This window comes from Cyphomyrmex costatus, unplaced genomic scaffold (assembly GCF_001594065.2).
Source record: "Cyphomyrmex costatus isolate MS0001 unplaced genomic scaffold, Ccosl1.0 scaffold28, whole genome shotgun sequence".
NCBI lineage: Eukaryota > Metazoa > Arthropoda > Insecta > Hymenoptera > Formicidae > Cyphomyrmex > Cyphomyrmex costatus.
The window spans coordinates 558,996-580,573 of record NW_017276910.1 but is presented as its reverse complement, the minus strand read 5'-3'; the positions used below and the strand labels follow the sequence as shown (position 1 = coordinate 580,573).

General features: G+C 30.9%; 7 protein-coding genes across 7 annotated transcripts; 5 read left to right on the top strand and 2 right to left on the bottom strand.

Moving 5' to 3' along the window:
• Positions 1-2,371: 2,371 nt before the first annotated feature.
• LOC108774960 (protein transport protein SFT2) lies at positions 2,372-3,642 on the top strand. Its single transcript, XM_018541212.1, has 3 exons — positions 2,372-2,589; positions 3,078-3,229; positions 3,322-3,642. The coding sequence occupies exons 1-3, from the start codon at positions 2,470-2,472 to the stop codon at positions 3,587-3,589; spliced, it is 540 nt and encodes a 179-aa protein (XP_018396714.1). The 5' UTR covers positions 2,372-2,469; the 3' UTR covers positions 3,590-3,642.
• A 944-nt stretch (positions 3,643-4,586) lies between these two features.
• LOC108774949 (uncharacterized) lies at positions 4,587-6,539 on the bottom strand. Its single transcript, XM_018541199.1, has 7 exons — positions 6,516-6,539; positions 6,295-6,414; positions 6,078-6,128; positions 5,880-6,008; positions 5,601-5,814; positions 4,916-5,518; positions 4,587-4,595 (listed from the first exon to the last, which is right to left on the bottom strand). The coding sequence occupies exons 2-7, from the start codon at positions 6,387-6,389 to the stop codon at positions 4,587-4,589; spliced, it is 1,101 nt and encodes a 366-aa protein (XP_018396701.1). The 5' UTR covers positions 6,390-6,414; positions 6,516-6,539.
• Positions 6,540-7,398: 859 nt separating this feature from the next.
• On the top strand, positions 7,399-7,943 carry LOC108774959 (coiled-coil domain-containing protein 115). Its single transcript, XM_018541211.1, has one exon. The coding sequence runs from the start codon at positions 7,440-7,442 to the stop codon at positions 7,941-7,943; it is 504 nt and encodes a 167-aa protein (XP_018396713.1). The 5' UTR covers positions 7,399-7,439.
• An 883-nt stretch (positions 7,944-8,826) lies between these two features.
• tum (Rac GTPase activating protein tumbleweed) lies at positions 8,827-11,817 on the top strand. The gene is made up of 10 exons (XM_018541210.1): positions 8,827-9,033; positions 9,343-9,545; positions 9,622-9,770; positions 9,858-10,269; positions 10,359-10,528; positions 10,638-10,764; positions 10,841-11,073; positions 11,144-11,438; positions 11,505-11,680; positions 11,754-11,817. The coding sequence occupies exons 1-10, from the start codon at positions 8,952-8,954 to the stop codon at positions 11,815-11,817; spliced, it is 1,911 nt and encodes a 636-aa protein (XP_018396712.1). The 5' UTR covers positions 8,827-8,951.
• An 855-nt stretch (positions 11,818-12,672) lies between these two features.
• On the top strand, positions 12,673-14,257 carry TyrRS-m (Tyrosine--tRNA ligase, mitochondrial). Its single transcript, XM_018541234.1, has 3 exons — positions 12,673-12,844; positions 12,948-13,846; positions 13,908-14,257. The coding sequence occupies exons 1-3, from the start codon at positions 12,705-12,707 to the stop codon at positions 14,255-14,257; spliced, it is 1,389 nt and encodes a 462-aa protein (XP_018396736.1). The 5' UTR covers positions 12,673-12,704.
• Positions 14,258-14,445: 188 nt separating this feature from the next.
• Positions 14,446-16,098, bottom strand: LOC108774971 (guanine nucleotide-binding protein subunit beta-like protein 1). Its single transcript, XM_018541228.1, has 4 exons — positions 15,930-16,098; positions 15,275-15,453; positions 14,863-15,190; positions 14,446-14,778 (listed from the first exon to the last, which is right to left on the bottom strand). Exons 1-4 carry the CDS (start codon positions 16,071-16,073, stop codon positions 14,470-14,472), a joined length of 960 nt encoding a protein of 319 aa, XP_018396730.1. The 5' UTR covers positions 16,074-16,098; the 3' UTR covers positions 14,446-14,469.
• A 508-nt stretch (positions 16,099-16,606) lies between these two features.
• On the top strand, positions 16,607-20,301 carry LOC108774948 (sorting nexin-14). Its single transcript, XM_018541197.1, has 9 exons — positions 16,607-16,689; positions 16,762-17,050; positions 17,138-17,521; positions 17,668-17,983; positions 18,070-18,225; positions 18,299-18,423; positions 18,578-18,636; positions 18,967-19,808; positions 19,895-20,301. The coding sequence occupies exons 1-9, from the start codon at positions 16,607-16,609 to the stop codon at positions 20,299-20,301; spliced, it is 2,661 nt and encodes an 886-aa protein (XP_018396699.1).
• The last annotated feature ends 1,277 nt before the right edge of the window (positions 20,302-21,578 follow it).

The following is a 21,578-nucleotide window of genomic DNA, read 5'->3' as shown; positions in this document are numbered from 1 at the left end:
ATATATATATATATATAGTTTTCTCCCCTCTCGTAGTGCGTACACATAGCAGTTTATTACGGCGCCATTACGTACTGTACGATATTATACATAGCATTAAAAGGAAAAAAAAAAAAAAAAACCGAGATTACGTCGCGTACTCACTATCAGCCGAATAGGGACGCCTATACCGCCATTCGCGCGCACGGCTGTCAGTGGACGGGCCGTGTATGCATATGTATGTATACACATTTACGAATGTACGTATATGTATATGCACGACGCGGACTCGCGTTCGTTCGAATAATAAAGCAGAATGAATAGGGCACGTGTATGCGCTGAGAGGACGCTATTACAGTATAAAAACAAACTTGTATCCGTGCTGCCATTAGCGTTAAAGCAGAAGGCGGAGGTGCGCAGTGAAGTGTGAGGACAAGCCAAAGTATATAGTTAATGAAAATACACACGAATTTATGTCCACGAGGAGACGTACATACTTATACGTATGAAGAGAGACAGAGAGAGAGAGAGAGAGAGAGAGAGAGAGAGAGAATGATAATGTATACAAGCGCACGCATACTCGCATACATATGCTTAGTCGCGTAAATCCGTGTATACATAAAGAAAATGTGGCGAACGAGAGGAAAGATTTCGCAAATGCCTCATTCTTTTGCTTTCTACTTTGACAAGTAGCAAAGGAGAATAATAAAGGATTAGATTTGGCAAATCGTTTCTTTTTTTTTTTCCTCTCTCGTCCCGAAAGCTATTTTTGAAGGAATATCTCGTGAACCTCGGAGGTTCGTTACGACAGAATTATACTAACGAGTATTATATCTTCACAAGTTAAATTGAAACGAACAAATGGTTCACCACACACGGTACTTTAGCGCTCGTTTGTACTTTCCCTTGAGCTTACATATACGGAGTTTCGCGATTAAGCATATGCAATACCAATTGACAATTGACAGGCATCTCAATCCCTCCCAGGGTGAATTCGTTTCGCGGCGCATGTGAGAATAAGTTTAGAGATCTTCATGTTGAATAATTAGCAGTCTCATCCTATGTATCGTATAATCGAGAGATCAAGCGGCCGTGAGCAGTTACGTATTTAGCGGTAAAAGACACAAGAAAAAAAATTATATATGACGGATAAAGCGGAACCTGAGATTATTGACGATATTCCGTAGCGTATGTACTGTATTTCGCGTGTGATTCGATTTGTCGTGTCTGAGTTCCCGCGCTATATTTGTTACGTTTGCGCCTATTAAGTATATATTCATCCCTCTTCTTCACACGAGAACGACATTATTATTATTAGACATTATTTATTACGATTATTATAAGTAATGCTCTCTAACGCGATATTACATTGTGATAACGTGAGACTTGTTTCTAGTCCGTCCGCCCTCTATCCACGACCGTAATGATTTGTCAAACGATACGATGCGTCGCGAGATGCGTAGATCTCGCGTATAGAAAGGTGCATCCTCTGTGCAACAAATACAGTATACAATCCGTAAATATGAGGTCAATGTTGATTTGTTTAAATAAATGTAAGTTTGAAAACCCATTGTGGTATTTTATTCACGCGTGAGGAATAATAGTTATCTATGTCTCGCATCAAATTTATATTAAGCTGTACTGTAAATAATTATACATATATCTATAACTTTCTAACTTGAATATATATATATGGGCTATTCCGCGTGAAGCAGATAAATCATCTCTCAGAATTTTTTTCAATTTTGCACACAGTGCTCTGGAAGATAAAATTTTGTGTCAAAGGAATCTTTTTTATTGCAAAATTCTTCGAGATATAAACAATTAAAAAAAATTAAACTACTTAATTATTCTGCAAAGATTCATATCTCTCTGTTGCTAATAATGCTAGCTGACTTCGTTTTTTTTTTTAATTCACGCTAAAAATGTTCTAGTTTACGGGAAAAATATATTAACGTTTTATGCTAGCTGACTTCGTTTTTTTTTAATTCACGCTAAAAATGTTCTAGTTTACGGGAAAAATATATTAACGTTCCGAAAAGATTTCGTTTTTCATTGTTTATTTAACGATAAACTTTTTAACAAATTTTTTAACAATCGGGAAGAGTAAAAAAATCTGGAAAAATATTTTTTACATACTTTCAGTTTTCCTACATCTGACCAATCAGAGTCAATTTTTCTCGCATTCAACTATGATTGGTCAATTTCTTATGGCAACACACCCAATATATTAGGTTTTATGCGATCGATAAAAGTCCCTGTAGTCGATAAAGTAGTTGGTTTATTAAACATTTATTTATTGTCGATAAAAGCGGTTTGTCTCACAATTGGTAACGTTTATTGTTTACATATCAATGGCATCAGGATGAATCCGATGTCAAAATGGCCGATTACGCCCATCACGCCGAGTACGAGGAGATTAAAGATTTTCTCCGCAATATCAAAGATGAGGAACGTGCAGTCCGAGTCCCTTTTCTATGGAAAAAAGTAATGGAACCTCCTTTCACAGCAGTATCGAAATTATTCGAAAAAAATCTCAACAAGACGGAGGAGAACCTAGAGAATACAGGATGGTTTCAAAGATCGCAGAGAGAATGTTGTCCTACCATGGTACGGCATTGTCTCATAACCTTAATGACTCGACGGATACTGATGTTGACTGAATTAAAATTCTGATTAACTTAAAAAATGTTAATACAAAGCAGTAAGGCATGCTACGTGACTTAATCATTTAAAATTTGAAGCGTTGTCTCTAAATGCATTTAATCTGACGATTAACTTGTCAAGTAAATAATAGTATTGCAACTGTTTGCGTACGTGGTATTGTGTATTTGATATTTTTCAAGTTTCTGTTGAAGAATTTTTGTATTTCTATAAAGAAATTGTGAAATCAAATTCAATCAACTTTTGTTAATGTAAATTTGTTAAAAACCGCCCATGTTATAAAAAATCCGTCTTTAATCAATATATTTAAAAGTATAAATACGTAAATAAAAATTAAATAGATTTAAGGACTTTATTCTATAATTCTTGTTGAATAAAATTTATATCAATAATTTCGAATATTGTTTTTTTATAAAAAAAAATTTTTTTGCTAGACGAGAACACAAAGACTCATATCCTTTGCTGTATGTTTTCTAATGGGATTGTTATGCTTTTGTCTATCAGCAATTTATATTCCTGTTTTATTACTTAAAGCAAGAAAATTTGCTCTACTTTATTCCTTAGGAAGTCTCTTCTTTCTAATGAGGTACATATATACATATTTATAAAGTAATATGATGTATAGATGAAAATATATGAGAAGAATATATCATATTTCTAATAAAAGATTTCTTCCAGCTTCTGTTTTTTATGGGGATCAAGTTATATGAGATCATTATTCCTAACTGAGAAGAAGTACTTTACCATATTGTACTTTGCAACATTAACAGGCACACTTTACTTTGCTCTGCATTTGCAATCGACTCCTTTGACAGTATTATGTGCTATCTTACAGTTGATAGCTACATTGGCTTTTTTAATAAGTCATATACCAGGAGGTACAACTGGTCTGAAATTCTTTACAAGAATATTTAAATCATCTGTGAAATCAAGTTTACCTGTGTGAGAAACATTACTATGCTTAGGATATATTTTACTAGTTTATGATAAAAACTCATCTCCAACTTTTGCAAAATTTTTGAAAACACTATATAGAAGTCTATATAAAATATAGATATTAAATATGAATTTTATCATTTATTTAATATCTAATTATTATGTTATTAAAATTATTACCAAGAAGACTAATTTGAATTTATTTTCATACATACAATATAAAATTTATATGCTCTTAATCTCATATTATGTATAATTTATATGTGTAAAAATGGAAGATTACTATATTTTTATTATAATTTATGGATAGAAATTTTTTAATCGAGTTATATTACTTACATTAATAAATACAATTCTATTTATTAGTACAAGTAAATTTTGATAATGAAAAAAGTAGGATTAATTTGTATAAATAATGTAATCATAATAAAATATATTTTTATTACTGTACATAATATTTTTTGTTCTATTTTTCTTCTTATACAGAATTTATTTTCCGCACTCAACTGGAGAGTTAACTAAATTTCAATGTTTGAAAAAAAAACCTCAGCTACAAATATAAAAATTTATTTGTGAAGTTAAGTGTGAAATACATAGTTTGTTGACAATTTTTTAATAGGAAATAAGACAAATATGATTACACTTGATCACCTTAGACGATTGGAAAACTGATTGTGATTGTTATAGATTTTCAAAGCGATACAAATTTCTTATTTCTAATATTATGTGAGTTATGTTTTAGAATTTAATTTATATTGCTCAACAATAATAAAATTAGTAATGACAATAGTAATTATACAGTACTACTCTTAAGATTTACTGGTCTTTTTAATTTTTATTTAACATTGATAATGACTCGATCGGTGTTGAAACGTTTATATGTAAATAGTCCCATTGTTTTATAAAATCAAATTGTTTTGGCTCATAGCCCTTCTTATTGTCATTATTAATTTGATTTATATTTTTTGCTCCTTGTATTTATCACACACAATAGAATATTTTTCCATTTAAAATTCCTGTGTCACATGCGGAATAATACTGACAATTATATCCAGATTTTTTGTTCTTGTTGGACAACAATTCTACCACTGAATCAAGTCAAGTGCTACTATCCCTTTTTCTTAGCAAATTTGGTTGCTTTTTTTCGTTTCTTATTTCCTTGTGTACATTTTATTTTTAATGATAAATAATTAGGTTCATCATTTCTGGGTCTTTTTAATATACATGTATGTTTTGTTTTTTTCGTTAAATCTACCTCATTTTTTATTAATTTTAACTTATTCTCATCTGTATTTTTAAATTTTAGTGTATGTTTTTCTTCCTTGCCGATATTTACATATCTCTCATTCTTTGATGTACTTGCACAATATTTATCGATGACAAAATCAAGATCACTGTTTAAAGCAATAAAGTCATCCGATTTTTGAGAGATTTGAGAACTTGATATGTTTGTTTGTTTCATTGAATCTATCTTATTTTGTATTAATCTCAATTCATTAAAAGACTGATTCTCTTCTATATTTTCAGATTTTAGTGTATGTTTTTCTTCCTTGCCAATATTTATATATTTTTTATTCTTTGATATAGTTGCACAATTTTTGTCGTTAGTATCAAGATCACTGTCTGAAGGAATAAAGTTATCTGATAGTGTTTGAGAAACTTCAGAACTTGTGTTGATTGTTGGTGGTATGAAAACTCTTTTATCTCGTGAAGATCTGTATTTATACACATCTGTGAATACTACAACAGATTTTTCCGGCTTAGAAATATTTGGCTTTGTATCAGAATTCTTGTTTGTGATCTCGGTTTTAGACATTGTACTTTTATCAGGTTTAAAACAATGAAGCAAACATTCTGGTGGTTCAAAGTCTTTAAAAGCCTCTGCTATTGATTTGTATATTGGATAGCAGACATTATTTGGACACTGCATTACCTCTTGCTGTAAGAAATAATTCAAATAACAAACGTCTGAGAAATGTCTACAAAAAAATGTTTAAAATGATAAAATATTAATATATTACCTTTAAAGCAAGAACTCTTGAGGGAAATCCCTTTTCTTTTGTGACTGTTCTCAACATGGGTAGCATAAGAACAGGTATTTTTTTGTTCACTGCCATAGAAATAATATGTTTTATTAGCATAAGTGGATCAATATTAGCATCTAATAAGATGCTACATACATTATCCTTTTCTAAAGCTCGAGTGACTTCATTAATACCTATAATCATGAATTTCCTAAAATTTATAAATCAGATAAAATTTTAAACTATTTACAACTGTATAATACAAAGAATACTTACAATATATCTGGCTTTGGAGGTGCTTCTTCTAACATTTTTTTTCTAGCTAATGCACGAGCTTCTTTTGTTAGGTTTTTAAGTACATCCTTAGGAATTTTACGATTAGATTTCTTTATTGATGGTAATATTCTATAAAAAATTTCCACAATTAAAAATGATATCTGTTGAGATTATTTATATTTTAGATTACATACTTACGTATTTAAGTTTGTCATCAACTCTGGATATTGATCTACATTGATAACTGGCCTAAGAAAACATTTTGTAAAAATAAGTACAAATTGCAATTATCTTTAGTAAAATATTAGCTTCAATGATGTTTATAAATAAATGTTCATCTTTCATTAAATATTTAATACATTAAATTATTAAAACAAATTTAAAATACTCCAAAATTAACATTGTGTAAAAATACCAGAAATTCTGAGTAGGTTGTGCCAAGATATTCCGCAAACCCTTCATAGGTCCTGTTTTAGCTGATAAGCTGTGCCTCAATACGGGTGTAGTCATTTTTATGTAATACTTGTTAATATTTCTAAAAAAAATACAGGGTTTACTTATGATTGATCAATTTTACGCCTTTAATCTCCTTTTGAGGTTATATAACACGTGATTAAAAGTTTAATATATTCTTACTTCTCAATTTTTTTATCTTATATATCTGTTTCTAAAAAGTTCAATAATAATTAGTTTCGTCGAATTTTGCTGAAATTTTTGTAATACTCGAATCAAAATATATACATTCACCACGATCACTCTGCACCTTATTCGTAGTGCAATCGGTGTAGATACATTTCTGTACTTTACTTATATTTTATCTCACAAAAATACTTTGCTTGACATTTTTTTGGTTTTTTTTTACTATTTTTTACAAAGAAAAAAAGGCTGCTAAAGAATCGAATTTTGCAATTGACCAACCAATCGCTATGCTTATAACATAATAAATAAAATTATTATCTGCAATCCCGCCTCGCTATAGTGCAGGTGGAGAGAGAGAATGAAAAGTGAGAGAGAGAGAACGATTTATTAATTATAAAAGTGCTGCAAGTGCAATACACATACCTCGAAAATAGTCGAGAATAATCTTAACGTCAATTGATTTGTGATAAATATAGTAAGAATTTAATTGAATTTCTTTCAAAGAATACAAAAGATTGGAGAAGCAAATTGTATTTGTTTATGAAACAAGGTATTTGGAACGTTACTCGCAAGATAGGTTAAGTCGATATTTATTAAATAGTAATAATTGTGATATTTAATATATATGTATGTTGTTTGATATAAGATAGATAATATATAAAATATGTATTTTTTGACAATTAACTGATTTAGTTATCTCACTTTTGATACTGAGAAAATAAAGTATTTTTTAGTAATAATCGTATTCTTAAATTATACATTTTTCATATTTATGTTTTTAATAATCGAATGAATGTTTTTACATCAATTGTGTTTTATGTTATCTATATATAATCTTTTTAATATTTTACTTTCAGATAAAATCTCATCGTGCATATACTGTAAATATAAATTTTTGTGCTGACAATTACAGATTACAGTATGAGTAAAAACATAGATGTTTTATCAGAAGAAATTGATGAGTTGATGTTACGTAAATTAGAACTAATAGAGGAAAAAGTTCAAGGAGTTATTCAAATGGAAAGCTTGCTGAAGGATGGTCACATTGAATTGGCAAAAGCAAGATATATTCGTGGAAAGGGGAATATCAGTATGTTACAAGTTCCAAATAATGAAGACACAGTGACATCCTTGTTTGATTTGGAAACTAAAACAATAAATGAAAATAATGATACTAAGTCATGTTTTGACATCAGTTTTAAAAAATTAAACAATGATACAGATGTTCCAAAAGACCCTATAAAATGGTTTGGTGTATTGGTCCCACAAAACTTGAAAAACAGTCAAAAGCGTTTCCAGGAATCCATCTATGTTTCTGCAAAGATAGCAAATATACAAGCAGAACTTACTTCTGTACTCTCTAAGCTTAAAATATTATATATTGAAAAAGATAATTTAAAGTCTTCAAATGGTATTAAAACTTAAGCAATAAACAAAGGTTTTTTGATAATTTCTAAAAACCTTTTTCTGTTATATATAATTCATGTTTCTGGTAAAGGAGTAATGAATGCTAAGTTACATACAAATTTGATTCGTGCTATAATGAAAACATTTAATTTTTTTAATATGTATTAGATATTAAAATTGCACACACTAATTACAAGATATCTATACTAATGTATATAAATTGTAAAAATAACTATAGATTTAATATATGTCGAATTTTGTTTATATATAATTGTGCGTATTTATTTTTTTCCTCATAATATGAATTTTATTTGTGTATAAAGTCCAATTGCTCCAACGTTACTTCGATTGTAAAAAGTATTTTTTTAAAATGTACACACACATAAATTAGAAATTAGAATAGAATGAGAACAAAATAAGTTAAAATTAGATTTATCTAATAGCGTTTTCGAATGCAATGGGTTTGAATCCAAGTCGGTTAACCCATGTTTGACCCCCGAAAGTATTATGACCTCGTCCAATCAGAAATCAAAGTAGAGCATGTGACGTCATTGACCCGACCCGGGTCAGGTTCAAACCCACTCCATTCGAAAACGCAATAATGGATCAAATTACAATCCATAATCAGAACATAATATAATTATTTGATCGAGGTTGCGTTCAGGAATCACACCGCGAGTATCTCCAGGTATCAATTTATTTGTTTAACATTCGGTAAATAAGGACAAAATGGAGACACTCGGTGATATTCCGGAACATAGCAGCTTGATTAAAATCTTGAGGGTTGGCAGCACAGTTATCAAAGTTGGTAGCATGATGGAACTAATTCGCATTTTGTCCGGTAGAGGTCGTTCATATCAACTTAACGGTTAGAAAAGGGACAACTTTCAAAACTCTGAACTCCGACTACGGTTGTCCTTATAGCTTTAACCGCTCAAACGTTTCATTGAATCTAAACCGCGTGTGCGTACTATTACAGACATGTCAGCAGAGTGATAGTTTACGGCAGAAATAACAAAACAAGTAATGATGTCGTTGTCACTTTTAGCTACTTACGACGAGCTGGTGAGATGTACGAACGTCTTACTAAATGGTGCCTGCGAAGATGGTTCGTTAATAATCGTACATAATCGATATTATTTCAGTTATTTATTTGTTTAGCTTTACGATAGCCTTGGTCAAATTTTTTAAGATAATTATAAAATTTATTTGTTTTGTTATTGCTACATTGAATTGCACTACAATTTTTCTTCTTTTCGTCAAATTTCAAACCTGATATGAATACTTATATACTTTATACTGTATACTTATGTATCACTTTAAAAAACAGTACACATAATTTAACTATAAAAATTAATCTATTATATATAGTTAAATTGTAGATATAAACATGTTGCTTTAATATTGCTCTTTGCAGAATTCTTACGATTTGCTTTAAATCAAGAGGAAATGAGACAGAAATGGCTGGCGTCAGTGCAAGAATGTCAAAGACTCCATTCAGCTTTGGACAAGGCTCATGCCGAAATCTCGGGTCTTGATAGAAAATTGCGTCATGCAAGAAGAAACTTGGAAGAAGAAAATCGTAAACGTCGTGCAGTCGAGGATCAGAGAGATTATTTAGTAATTGATACTTTTTTTATTTCTAAGAATACTTTATTTTTTTTAAATCAAATATTTATATTTACATCTTTTCCAGGAGAAACAAATTACTACAGCCAGAGATTTTCTATTTAATGATAGAGGGAAAAATCTAAATGACGAAACTAGAGAGAAATTACAATTTCTTAATAACACTTCATTTAATCGTCAAAGTAACACACATATTCAAGATGTACCCATTGACAAGTAAATAGCTTCATTTATACTTAAAAGCTGATAATTACATTGGATCATACATGACAATGTTTTATTATATTATTCATATTATTTTAGGCTTAACACAATAGCAGAATTGAATTCTACTGGTTCATTATTGAGTGATCTTAATTGTTTATCAAGATCAGATGATGACTTTGAGACCAGCGCTATTTTGCAAAGTCAGAAAAGGCGAGAATGGAAAGAGCATCGCCCGAGTAGCGAATATTCCAAAAAACCTCGGCACAATACATTGCACAAAACTACAGAATTAAACTCCTCTGATAGAATAGTAGCAACTACTACTGTAGTTATGCCAAAGGATGGTGCAATTACTGCATCATCCACGATCGAGGCTATACCCGGCGATGAAAATGCAGATCCCCAGAATTCCTCGCATAATTCACGCAAACGACGTAAGAGTAGTACAGAACACAACAAATCGAAATTATTGCATTTAAATACAAACAAAATGCCAATTGATACAGCGGTACGTTATTAAATTATATAATTTAATTGTTTTACATTTAAAAGTATATGTTCATAGTTAATAGTGGAAAACAATTTTTTTATTTTTAGCCATCAGCACCAAAGGCTGATATTCTTACGTCAACTTCTGACTCGGAGGATGTTTGCAAACCAAGTCCAAATATTGGTGGCTATACCATGAGTATAAAAATGTCTAGAAATCATCATTTTGTAGCAAAAACTATTATTAAACCAGAAATCTGCACACCTTGTGGGAAAAAGTAATGTTATTCAACTACTACATGGACATATTAAAAAGCTTGCAATTAATTTCATAAGATTCGCTATGGATAAGAAGAAAAATGTTAATGTCTTTTTATTTGTTAATAGAATTCGTTTTGGAAAGATCGTACAGAGGTGCAGAGATTGTAAAGCTACAGTTCATACCGAATGTAAAGATTTAGTACCATTACCATGTGTTCCAACAGGAAATACACCTATATTACGTGGTATACCCGTGAGTATTGTAATTTCTATGTCAAAAACATTTTTAGCGTCAATATATCTTCACTAAATATCATTTTCATAAACAGGGCACTATAGCTGATTACACACCTATAACACCACCCATGGTACCTTCCATAGTAGTTCACTGCATTAACGAGGTTGAATTACGCGGAATGAACGAGCAGGGATTATATAGAGTAAATGGAGCAGCCGCAGATGCCAAATCTCTCAAGGAAAAGTTTTTGAAAGGCAAAGGTGCCCCAAATCTTTCTAACGTCGATATTGCAACCATCTGTTCTACCTTGAAAGATTTTCTCAGGTATGTCACCCGAAATATATTCTGTGTGTAAAAGAGATGTAATATATATATTTGAATTTATATTTTATAGATCCTTACGTGAACCGCTGATCACTGTCGGTTTGTTGGGGGACTTTATACGTGCGACACAACTGACGGATAAACAGGATGCTGACGCCGCTCTTTATCAAGCAATATCGGAACTGCCACAACCGAACCGAGATACTCTGGCTTTTTTGATGTTACATTTACAGAGAGTATCGAGTAGTGCTGAATGTAAAATGCCTATCAGCAATCTTGCAAAGGTCTTTGGACCAACTTTAGTCGGTTACAGTTCCCAGGAACCATCTCTCACCATGCTAAACGAAACTAAGCATCAAGTTGCGGTAAGAAAAATTTCTAAATGCATTATTATAATTCGTATAGGAAATATAATATATTTTCCATTCTAGATAGTAGAGAATTTACTTCAAATTCCATCCGATTATTGGGCAACTTACGTAAACCCTACGAATTCGAATTACACTTTTACCCCAAAACCAGGAGAATTGAAACATACGCCATCCACAGAATCGCTTCTCAAGCGTAGTATCTCTCGCGGTTTCTTCAATACTCCTGTCACTTCTAGGTGAGTAGTACATAAATAATTGCATACACATACCATATATTTTCCTTATTTCATATTTCACCTGTATTTACAGCCGCACTTTTGTGAGAAGAAATAAGAAATACTTCGCTACACCACCATCCAGAATAGGATACTAAATATATAATTAAATTTATACATTTGTTATACTATAATAACAATTTATATAAAAAATTATTTGGCCTTATATTTAATATACTTATATATATTCTTTTGTAAATATAATGAAATGCAATAAACATCTTGATTTATATTTATATTTTTTTTTATTTATATTTATTATATTTTTGTATATTTATGTTCAACACATCAACAAATTAATTTATTAAATTACAATGCTTTCTTTCTTTTAAGTAATACTTAACTAATTACTTTTTTCTGTATTTGAATTTAATATATGTATGTCCAATCTCTTATAAGATTTTTTCTAACATATATTGTAATTATAATAATTATCATAAGTTTGTATTTTATTACTGATATTTAAATAAAATATTAAAATCAATACAATATCTAATTAATATTTAAGGTAAATAGTTAATATTGTTATTCAAATAATTTATACTGAATATAGTCAAAGACTGAATCTATATATACACACATATGTCATATATTTACTTTGCTATAGTGTTGGCGAATTCGATTGGATGCACTAGTGCGCACTGAGTGCACCTGAGTTCATCTTTCTTCCTTTTCTTTCCAGGAGAAGGGAAAAGGAAAAAAGATGAACTGGTGCAATCACACTGCACTGGTGCAATCCAATCGAATTCGCCATTAATAAAGCAAATGCCGCATTTGAGGTTGGAATCGACGGTCCTCAAATTTAAATTGCGAATTTTACGTATGCATATTTTTACGTAGAGAGTTTACAACGAAAACTGATTTCTTTGAAGTTTTATGCAAAAACGCGTCGAATGAGTCTAATTTAATCGATTTTTAAGAGGATTGCCCTATATTTTACCTTTACCGTTATTATTTATTAGTATCATTTTAAATATATAGTAAAATGAGCGTGCGTTCTTTATTAAGGTTATGCTCCACCGTCAGAAACGTTAATTTTGATAAACGCAGATTTTACTACAGCAGAAATGTATTGAACCTTCACGAAAGAGGCATGTACGAGGACATATTTCCCGAGACTAGTACGTAAGTATACTGAATTATTTTTGTGTTATCAATATAAAAACTTTTGTGTTACACGTCTCTTAATACTTACCTATATCAATTTACATATTAAATGTTTTTTTAGAAATGAAATAGTAGATTTACTGAACAAATCACCCCAATGTGTCTATGCTGGCTTTGATCCAACAGCAGACAGTTTACACATCGGCAATCTACTGATCTTGATGAATCTCTTACATTGGCAAAGAGCTGGACATCAAGTTATAGCTCTAGTTGGAGGAGCTACTGGTTTAATAGGTGATCCTAGTCACAGAAAATCTGAACGTGTTGAAATAGAAAGATATGTAATTGAAAAGAACATCCAATCTATCACAAAGAATATAGAGACCATATTTAATAATCATGAAGATTACTTTTGGAAAAACAGGGAAGCAGCACTGAAACCTTTAATTATAGTAAACAATTTAAATTGGTATACAAATGTAAACATCATTGAATTTGTTAAAAGTATTGGAAAATATTTTCGGATGGGCACAATGCTGGGCAGATCTTCTGTCCAGACACGATTAAATTCTGAGACAGGGATGAGTTTCACTGAATTCTCATATCAAGTATTCCAAGCATATGATTGGCTTCAATTAATGAAAAATTACAAATGTCGCTTCCAAATTGGTGGCAGTGATCAGATGGGTAACATTATGTCTGGATATGACTTGATCACGAAAAGTATACGAAAAGAAGTTTATGGTATAACATTGCCGCTTATAACGGCTGAAGGTGGAAAGAAATTTGGCAAGTCTCTTTTAAATGCGGTATGGCTGTCTCCAACGAAATCCTCAAGCTTCGAACTGTATCAGTACTTTATTAGAACTAAGGATTCTGACGTTGAAAAATTTTTAAAACTATTCACATTTATACCATTGAATAAAATTACTGAAATTGTGAAGAATCATATGAATGATCCAGAACAGAGAAGAGCACAGAAATTATTAGCGGAACAAGTTACGCTTTTAGTACATGGAGGTAATTTTTATAAGAAATTATATCATTGTTATTATTTACTTGTTACACATACTTTTTACAGACGATGGACTATTAGCTGCAAAACGCGCATCTGCAGCATTGTATGATAAATCAATTGAATCATTTGTGAAATTAAATGCATCAGAACTAACAAATGTGTTTGAAGGCGCAACTATAGTAGATGTCTTATCTCAGCCAGGAATTACCATATACGAGTTAGCAAAAAAAGTAAAATGCTTTAAAAGTGATCACGATGCTGAACGAATTATAACAGCAGGTGGATTTTATGTAAATTATCAAAAAATTACTAATATAAATGAGGTAATTGTACCTGGCATTCATATACTAAGCAATAATCTATCATTGCTGAGAGTTGGTAAAAAGACGTATCATATAGTGCGATGGCAATAAGATAATATAAAAAACATATGTACAGATGTATAATAAACAATATTTTAGTATTCTAAAACTTTATATGATTATAAATGTAAGTCTCCTTTTTTAATACACACGAGTATCGTTATGGAAAATTTTTATTAGATAATTTACAATAACTATATATGTATGTACAATATAAATATTTTTATTTTCTTTGCTTTGCTCATTTACATTTTGTGATTTTCTTAATTGTTATATATATCCCACATAGATATATAACCGTCTTTGCCAACCGCTGCCATTAAACATTTAGTATCGTAAGCCTCGACTTTACACTTTGAATAAACAATATCATATATACTTGCTCTGTGTTCTTTTAATATTGCAAGTGGCCGTAATTTCTTCCAAGAGAACAACATTATACGTCCATCCCAACATCCGGCCGTGACAATCTTTTTGTCCGGTCTTACCGAAAGAATGGATATGCCAGTAACATGCTCCAAAGATCTTGTAAATTTGTGGGATAGAGTATTATTCGGCGACATCGTGAAAATCTAAAAATTTAGAAATGTAATTTACCAACGTCAGAATCATTTTTTTTCTAGAAAGAGTTATGAAAGTCAATTTTTATAGTGTACCTCCAATTTCTCTGATGCACTGCCAAGTATACCTTGCATCAAAGGAGCATCAAAATCAAAAGTCATTGGATATTGTTCCACAGCAAGAGAACTAAGAACATCATTCTTTCTTATATCCCACAACAATAATTGCCCACTCTCATAAGCAACTAGAATTAAACCATCTGCCAATGATTTCATTGCCATCACCGTACCTAATTTATCACTATAAGATAATTTGGATGGATCTAATGTCGATTCAACTTTGAATGTTTTTAATGATAATGTCCCTACTACAGAATAGTCAAGTGGAATCAACATTGCATCATTCTCAGGTAATAATTGAGATCTGTAATACACAAAATATTAATATTAATTTTAACAGACTTATTTATATCAGATACACTTATATCAGATTTGTTTATTAATGTACCTGCAAAAACTGCAATATTCATAATTGGTGCTTTTGTATAGTATCCAGTTTGATTCATTCATTTTGTATATGTCAATCACTCCATGTCTTCGTTGCACTATCAAGTCAGTCTCATTAGTTGTATGTAAATTAAAACATGGACTATGTCCATCTGATAATTGATATTTTATCCTGTTTGTCTACAACATAATAAAAAGAATTCAATCCTTTTTAACAAATTTCAATGTTATTTTCTCTGCACATTTATCCTCTCTCATATGTTGCATAAATTTTTATTAGATATAACCCTCTAAACTGATGTCAAAATGTGTAACACAATTATACTAGATGTACGAGATTTTTTTAATATATATTGATTAAAAGACATTAATTAATTTTAAAAAACCAAAATAATTTCTAAAAAAAGGAATAAATACTAATTTTATTTTAATAAGAATAATTTAAATTTGTAGATGTAACATAAACAAAATTAAATTGACATTTTTGACAAAGAGAGAGAGAGAGATATTTATAACTAAAAATAATGGTTTCAACAAACTGATCATTGTTAGTTTTGAAAAGATATAAGTAGATAAGTCCCCAATAGACCCACATCAGTTCTGGAGGATTAAATCCAATTATTTAAACTAATAATTTAAGAAAAACAAGCGTTTACCTTTAAATCCCAAATGTGAACTGTGCCTTTTCCATCACCAGCATAGAGATGTTCGACATCAGAGTTAATAAAAAACAACAAACTATGTACATTTTCATCCATGTCGCCACGCAGTAGAAATTTTGGATCAGGAGGTCTCGACATCGTTGCAATTTTTTTTCCATTAAAATATCACATACAAAATCCAAGAAAACCTACAATATCAGGCATACCAAGGTAATGCATCTATATGCATAGTATGTAACAGGTTATCTCAGCATTGTTCTAATGATAAAAAGTTTCTCAATCCGCTCTTGAATCACACGGAAGCATAAAATAAAATCGACTCTTCCTCTATGCGTTATTCTTTGATTTCTTCCGCTGTAATTCACTACTAATTATTTGTTGCATTTCAAAACATCACAGTTCTTGTCACAGATTATCAAAGGTTCTTGTAAGGCGCTGTAAACAGCTGTAGATCCTGTAGTTGAAGTGAGACAAATACGTTTGTTTCGCTTCAACTTTCAACTTATTGCACCGTATGCACCAGTTCAGACAGTGCAGGAATAAAGAATAGAACCGTGTGCCGAGAAAATAGAGAAAGCATCTTCTTTGATTATAATAAATGACTTTGTGATAACGACAAGAATGTTGTCACAAAATTACTTTCTCTAACATCACTATTCGACAGCAACGAAATGCAGGATCTATATTTTTTTAGTGCCGCAATATCGGCGATTGTTATTTTACTTGTCGCATTTATTGTGATTGTGTTTAATAGGTAAATAACATGCTTGTCAATTATATATATACAAATCGCATGTGTGAAATTATTCTATTAATTTTTTCGCAGCATTCTGTGGGTGTTCATCGCGATCAGCATTTATGTGATTGCCAGTTTTTACGCTGTTCAATTAGTAGAATGTGTTAACAGTTTACTAACGAGGTTCAATATTATAAATGAACAACGTGTTTACGGTTTGCTGACGAGATTCAATATTATAAATGATAAGTTTATTAAAAGATATGAAATTAAGGATTCATGCAGCGTCTGTAGAAAGAATACTTGCAAAAGGCATAAACTGTTGCCACATTCAACCAAGATTAAAGTACCAAAAGACTTTGATCATGCATTGGAGCAGGTGATTAATAATTATACATTTTTGCATAATTTACTGTCACTATTATGTACTTTTTAGCAAAAATTATACAAATGTATTGTCTTGTAGCTCCTGGAAGAGGTACTCCAAATGTACATCTGTACATGGTACTCGGATATTTCAGCTAATGAAGCTTTTATACAACAACTACGTTTAGCTATAACAACAGTAGCAAAGAATATTACCATTCGATTATTACGTGCAGATACAGCAACCCTTGCCTTTGATGGCCTGATTCCCTTGGCCATACAACATGCTCAAGATTGGAAAGCATTGCTCAAAATATCTTCATCTGAAATCGAAATGTCTCAAGATTACATCGGGAGTTGTTTAAGCTCTAAAATTCATCCAGCTTCTTACTCAAGAGAAGCTGAGTTAAATTATTTACGGGGTTTGGTCACTGCACTGTTGCCACATTTATTACCTGCCATACATGTCTCAACAAATAATAAAGTAATGATATATTCTTTCAAAGTTTACTCAAGCTTTTATCATGTAGCATATATTTTTTATTCATATTTATGAATTTGAGAGATTAATTATGTAGACATAATTATGTAACATTTCATACGCTTCTTTCAGTTTATATATACTTCTAGGTGATACTTCGAGAAATTTTGTCAAATTGGGTGCTATTGCCAGCGATTGATGCACTGGCGGATCCAGAAAATATAAATATGCTGGTGACATTATCCACTCACCGTGAGACTACTCTATCTAACGCTGCAGAGACTATTACTGTACCAATACTGCAATCTTGGGTGACACTTCCAGCAATGCATTCACATATCACACACAGTTGCTTCAAACCATCTTTAAATGAAATTCTAAGCAATCCTGAACTGTTATACATGTTTATGCAACACATTAAAGAATCAGGACCCATGAATCTTCTTCAATTTTATTTAGATATTGGTATATACATCAAACTTTTGATATAATTTAATATAATTTTTTAAATTTTACATATATATAATATAATTTGTTTTATTTATTTTTAGAAGATCTCAGTAAACGTATGTTAAATCCAGATATGACGTCCGTTGCCGAAGAAAATTTATACGTAGATGTTCGAAATATGTACAAGATATATCTTGATCCTGACGGTTCAGAATATTTATATTTACCATTGCATATATCAAAAGGCATACGACAAGGTAAATAATTTATAAATAAATAATTTCAGTTTCAAATATAGATGTATACATACATATACATATTTATTTCTAGTATTAGAAGGTGGGCCGAAAAAAATTCAAGAATTACGAACATCACGATCTTTTTATCAAGCTCATCAAGAAGCACACACACTCTTAGAAAGTACCTGTTTGCCATCATTCCATCATAGTTATCAAGTAAATCATTTTATTTTTATATACTTCCCATATTACATTTAATATTTACAATTTTGAATATATTATATAAATAATAATCCCGATATATTAAATTTTTAATAATGAAATTTTATATTCTAATAATAACTAACTACTTATGTGTTGTGCGTTTCAGTTATATAAGCTCTTGTGCGGTCACTTGTCTGAACAAATAAAAGCTACTACAGCAGCTAAGTAAGTAAGCTTTAAAATATACATGTATCTGTGTTTTTAAATTCTTTAGAGATATTACATATTAATTATTATTATATAGTTTATATTATATACATATAAACTATAATTATATACTATATTATAGTTTATATGATAAAATAGAGAAAGACAATTTCCTAATAGTGTATTTTTAAATTAATACGAATAAAAAAAATAGACACTATATTTTAAATTAATTTGAATTTAAAACTTTAAAAAATTTTATTTTATGTTTTATAATTTGTATATGCTAGCATTCAATAAAGTTTTTATAATTATAATAATTGTATGAATACATGCATTTGATTATAGTGCGAGTGGAGGTACATCGACTCCTCCTATGCGATTCAATAATCAAGTGGGCAAGATCGATGGCGTTTTACGTTCGACTGCAATTGATGGTACTCCGTTTCAACTACAAGATGTCTATCCAGTTGAAGAAGTAGATTGCACAGCTCGAGCATATAATGAAATCAAAGGCTTCGGCGATAAGAGTCATCGCGATTTAACAACATGGCGAGTTGCCGTTCCTCACGTAGACGGCGGTGGCTCGCAACCAGTATACATGATTGCCATTCATAGTGTGGCGGAGGCTAAATCGTGGACAGTCTTGCGGCAAGATCAAGATTTCTATACGTTGCGAACACGACTTACCGAGTTCCACGGTGACAAGGAGTTGAATGACTCACCATTACCAGCGCGCAAAAACCCGCACTTGCCTCTCGCAGCTAATCGTCAACGTTACGAAGAGTTTCTGCAGAAGTTGCTATCCAAACCGATGTTAAGAAGCAGCGAGCTCCTTTACACCTTTCTTACAACGCCGAACTTGAAACCGTACTTCGCGAACTACAGCACGCCCGACATTGGCATCCTTTATCAGAGCATGACTTATAAATTGCGGAAGGAGAAGGGACAGCATCTCGATAAATTCATGAGTACTTTTTTAGCGTCTACAAACACGAAATACGAGCACATGGATATGGGTATCGAGCCATCGAGCGAGCATCTCGGTGAAACAGAAAGCAAAGGCAGAAAGCTGATAGATGATGTATTTGGCAATAATCTAAATCTACCAGTTACTTTCCAAAATTTGCCGTGCAGTCTACCACAACGTGATCACATGAAAGGCGCAAGTTTATGCATTATAGAAGCTCGTAAGTTTAAAGATATATTTTTTATATCATATACATTTTCACAATTATCTATGACGATTGTTAAAAATTATGTTATTATGTTACAGTTGATAGTCTACTAAGTTTACCTTCGATTATTTCACGACTCTTCTGGATGCTGGCCTTCTTATTGCGTAAAAGAATAGACCCTTATGTGAATGCAATGTTCTACAGCACTCTAGTTAAGCTTCTAAGTGGTGGCCGTGCTTCCATCGTTGTTAAGCTTCTACATGCGAAAATTGTGGGCAAGAATTATATAAGAGACTTTCCCTCGCAAGGAAAATATCGAAATTACTACGAAACAGCAAAAGAGGGATTGCATTCCTTGTGGTGGTTAATGATATTTCCCAAGCCATGGAACAATCTGATGAATTCTCTCTTAGATCCTTTACAAAACGCACCATTCAATAAACATTTAGCATATCTTTTATTAGATCACCTCCTAGTGAATCTTTTTCCAGAAGTGATTGCGTAATATTAGAATTATTTTTCGATGAAAATAAATATTGTGTATATAATGTTATTATTCTCTATAAAATAATTTATATATACTAGATATTCTTCTTGTACATGTAATATATAATAACTTTGTAAATAAAAATTCTTATTGATCTCTATCGATCTCTGTCAAAAAATATTACATATAAAGACGAAAACGGTGATTGAATATTTTTTTACGCGTTAATAATAAAATAAATAATAAGCGTAATAAACGTAAATAATAAAATTTATTATAATATATTATTGGAATAGATCATACATTTTTTTGATAAAGAAAAACATAGTGATAAGTATAATAAGTAAAATTCATTATAACGAATATTCGAATAGACCGCGTTTCTTCGTTCATCACGTGACGCTCAATCGGTAAAAAAGCATGCTCAATTCTAATAGATAGGTAGATGATAACATCGTTCTCTTCTGCAAATTTGATCGCATGTTGTCAATATAGATACGATGATTTTCTTTGACGATTTTTGTTGGACAGCACAAGGTATACAAAATCAGCAATATCTTTAATTTATGCTTATATATACGTATATTATACATATTTAGTAAATATACATAGTACAAATATTTATGTAATTTACTTTTATCTATTAAAATTGTTTTACATTTCATAAATTCTTATAGTTTGCAAAAAATTGCACGATAATTGATAATAATCTTGAAGTAATTCAAACGTTGTGCGCAAATAAAGTTTCAAGAGTCTTGAAGCCTAAAGTTAATAATATTGATTGTTTTATCGAGAGTGGATTATCTCATTATATGTTTAATAAATAATTAAATACTCTAATGTATGTAAAAACGTAATAATTACTTTATATCAGAAAAAGTATAAAGTTCTTTCTATCATGGAATTTTTACTTCTTAAAATTTGAATTTACAGCACACTTTTATTGATCTCTTCCTATACATATCCTCGAAATTGTGATATTAAGACTATGTGACAATTGCAGCAATTAGAATATATGTCTTTACAGACAATTATGTTTTTCGATAATACTTTCGACTTTTATTATCGCGATAAAACAATTTATTACAATTGTAAGGTCGTGATCACGTGACTTTCGTGTCGAGTATATAATCGCCAAAACTGATTGCCCAAGAATTCTTCAGAAAAACTCGGATTGATTTCGGTTCTACGAAAAGGTAAAGACGTCGAGAATTAACGACGGAATAGGATTGGGGACCACCGCTCGCAGGCAGGCGAGTGAAAAGCGGAACGATATGGGGAGAGGGCGAGTGCAA

Bases quoted from the DNA above. Each gene is read 5' to 3' on its own strand.
- LOC108774960 (XM_018541212.1), top strand. From the start codon at position 2,470: ATGGAACCTCCTTTCACAGCAGTATCGAAATTATTCGAAAAAAATCTC. The intron at 2,590-3,077 runs GTACGGCATTGT...TTTTTTTGCTAG, and splicing joins GAGAATGTTGTCCTACCATG to ACGAGAACACAAAGACTCAT. The intron at 3,230-3,321 runs GTACATATATAC...GATTTCTTCCAG, and splicing joins AGTCTCTTCTTTCTAATGAG to CTTCTGTTTTTTATGGGGAT.
- LOC108774949 (XM_018541199.1), bottom strand. From the start codon at position 6,389: ATGACTACACCCGTATTGAGGCACAGCTTATCAGCTAAAACAGGACCT. The intron at 6,129-6,294 runs GTATTTTTACAC...ATGTTTTCTTAG, and splicing joins CAACCTACTCAGAATTTCTG to GCCAGTTATCAATGTAGATC. The intron at 6,009-6,077 runs GTAAGTATGTAA...AATTTTTTATAG, and splicing joins TTGATGACAAACTTAAATAC to AATATTACCATCAATAAAGA.
- LOC108774959 (XM_018541211.1), top strand. From the start codon at position 7,440: ATGAGTAAAAACATAGATGTTTTATCAGAAGAAATTGATGAGTTGATG.
- tum (XM_018541210.1), top strand. From the start codon at position 8,952: ATGATGTCGTTGTCACTTTTAGCTACTTACGACGAGCTGGTGAGATGT. The intron at 10,765-10,840 runs GTGAGTATTGTA...TTTCATAAACAG, and splicing joins CTATATTACGTGGTATACCC to GGCACTATAGCTGATTACAC. The intron at 11,439-11,504 runs GTAAGAAAAATT...TTTCCATTCTAG, and splicing joins AAACTAAGCATCAAGTTGCG to ATAGTAGAGAATTTACTTCA.
- TyrRS-m (XM_018541234.1), top strand. From the start codon at position 12,705: ATGAGCGTGCGTTCTTTATTAAGGTTATGCTCCACCGTCAGAAACGTT. The intron at 12,845-12,947 runs GTAAGTATACTG...ATGTTTTTTTAG, and splicing joins ATATTTCCCGAGACTAGTAC to AAATGAAATAGTAGATTTAC. The intron at 13,847-13,907 runs GTAATTTTTATA...TACTTTTTACAG, and splicing joins TACGCTTTTAGTACATGGAG to ACGATGGACTATTAGCTGCA.
- LOC108774971 (XM_018541228.1), bottom strand. From the start codon at position 16,073: ATGTCGAGACCTCCTGATCCAAAATTTCTACTGCGTGGCGACATGGAT. The intron at 15,454-15,929 runs GTAAACGCTTGT...ATTATGTTGTAG, and splicing joins TTCACATTTGGGATTTAAAG to ACAAACAGGATAAAATATCA. The intron at 15,191-15,274 runs GTACATTAATAA...TGTGTATTACAG, and splicing joins GAATATTGCAGTTTTTGCAG to ATCTCAATTATTACCTGAGA.
- LOC108774948 (XM_018541197.1), top strand. From the start codon at position 16,607: ATGCAGGATCTATATTTTTTTAGTGCCGCAATATCGGCGATTGTTATT. The intron at 17,051-17,137 runs GTGATTAATAAT...ATTGTCTTGTAG, and splicing joins TTGATCATGCATTGGAGCAG to CTCCTGGAAGAGGTACTCCA. The intron at 18,226-18,298 runs GTAAATAATTTA...ATTTATTTCTAG, and splicing joins ATCAAAAGGCATACGACAAG to TATTAGAAGGTGGGCCGAAA.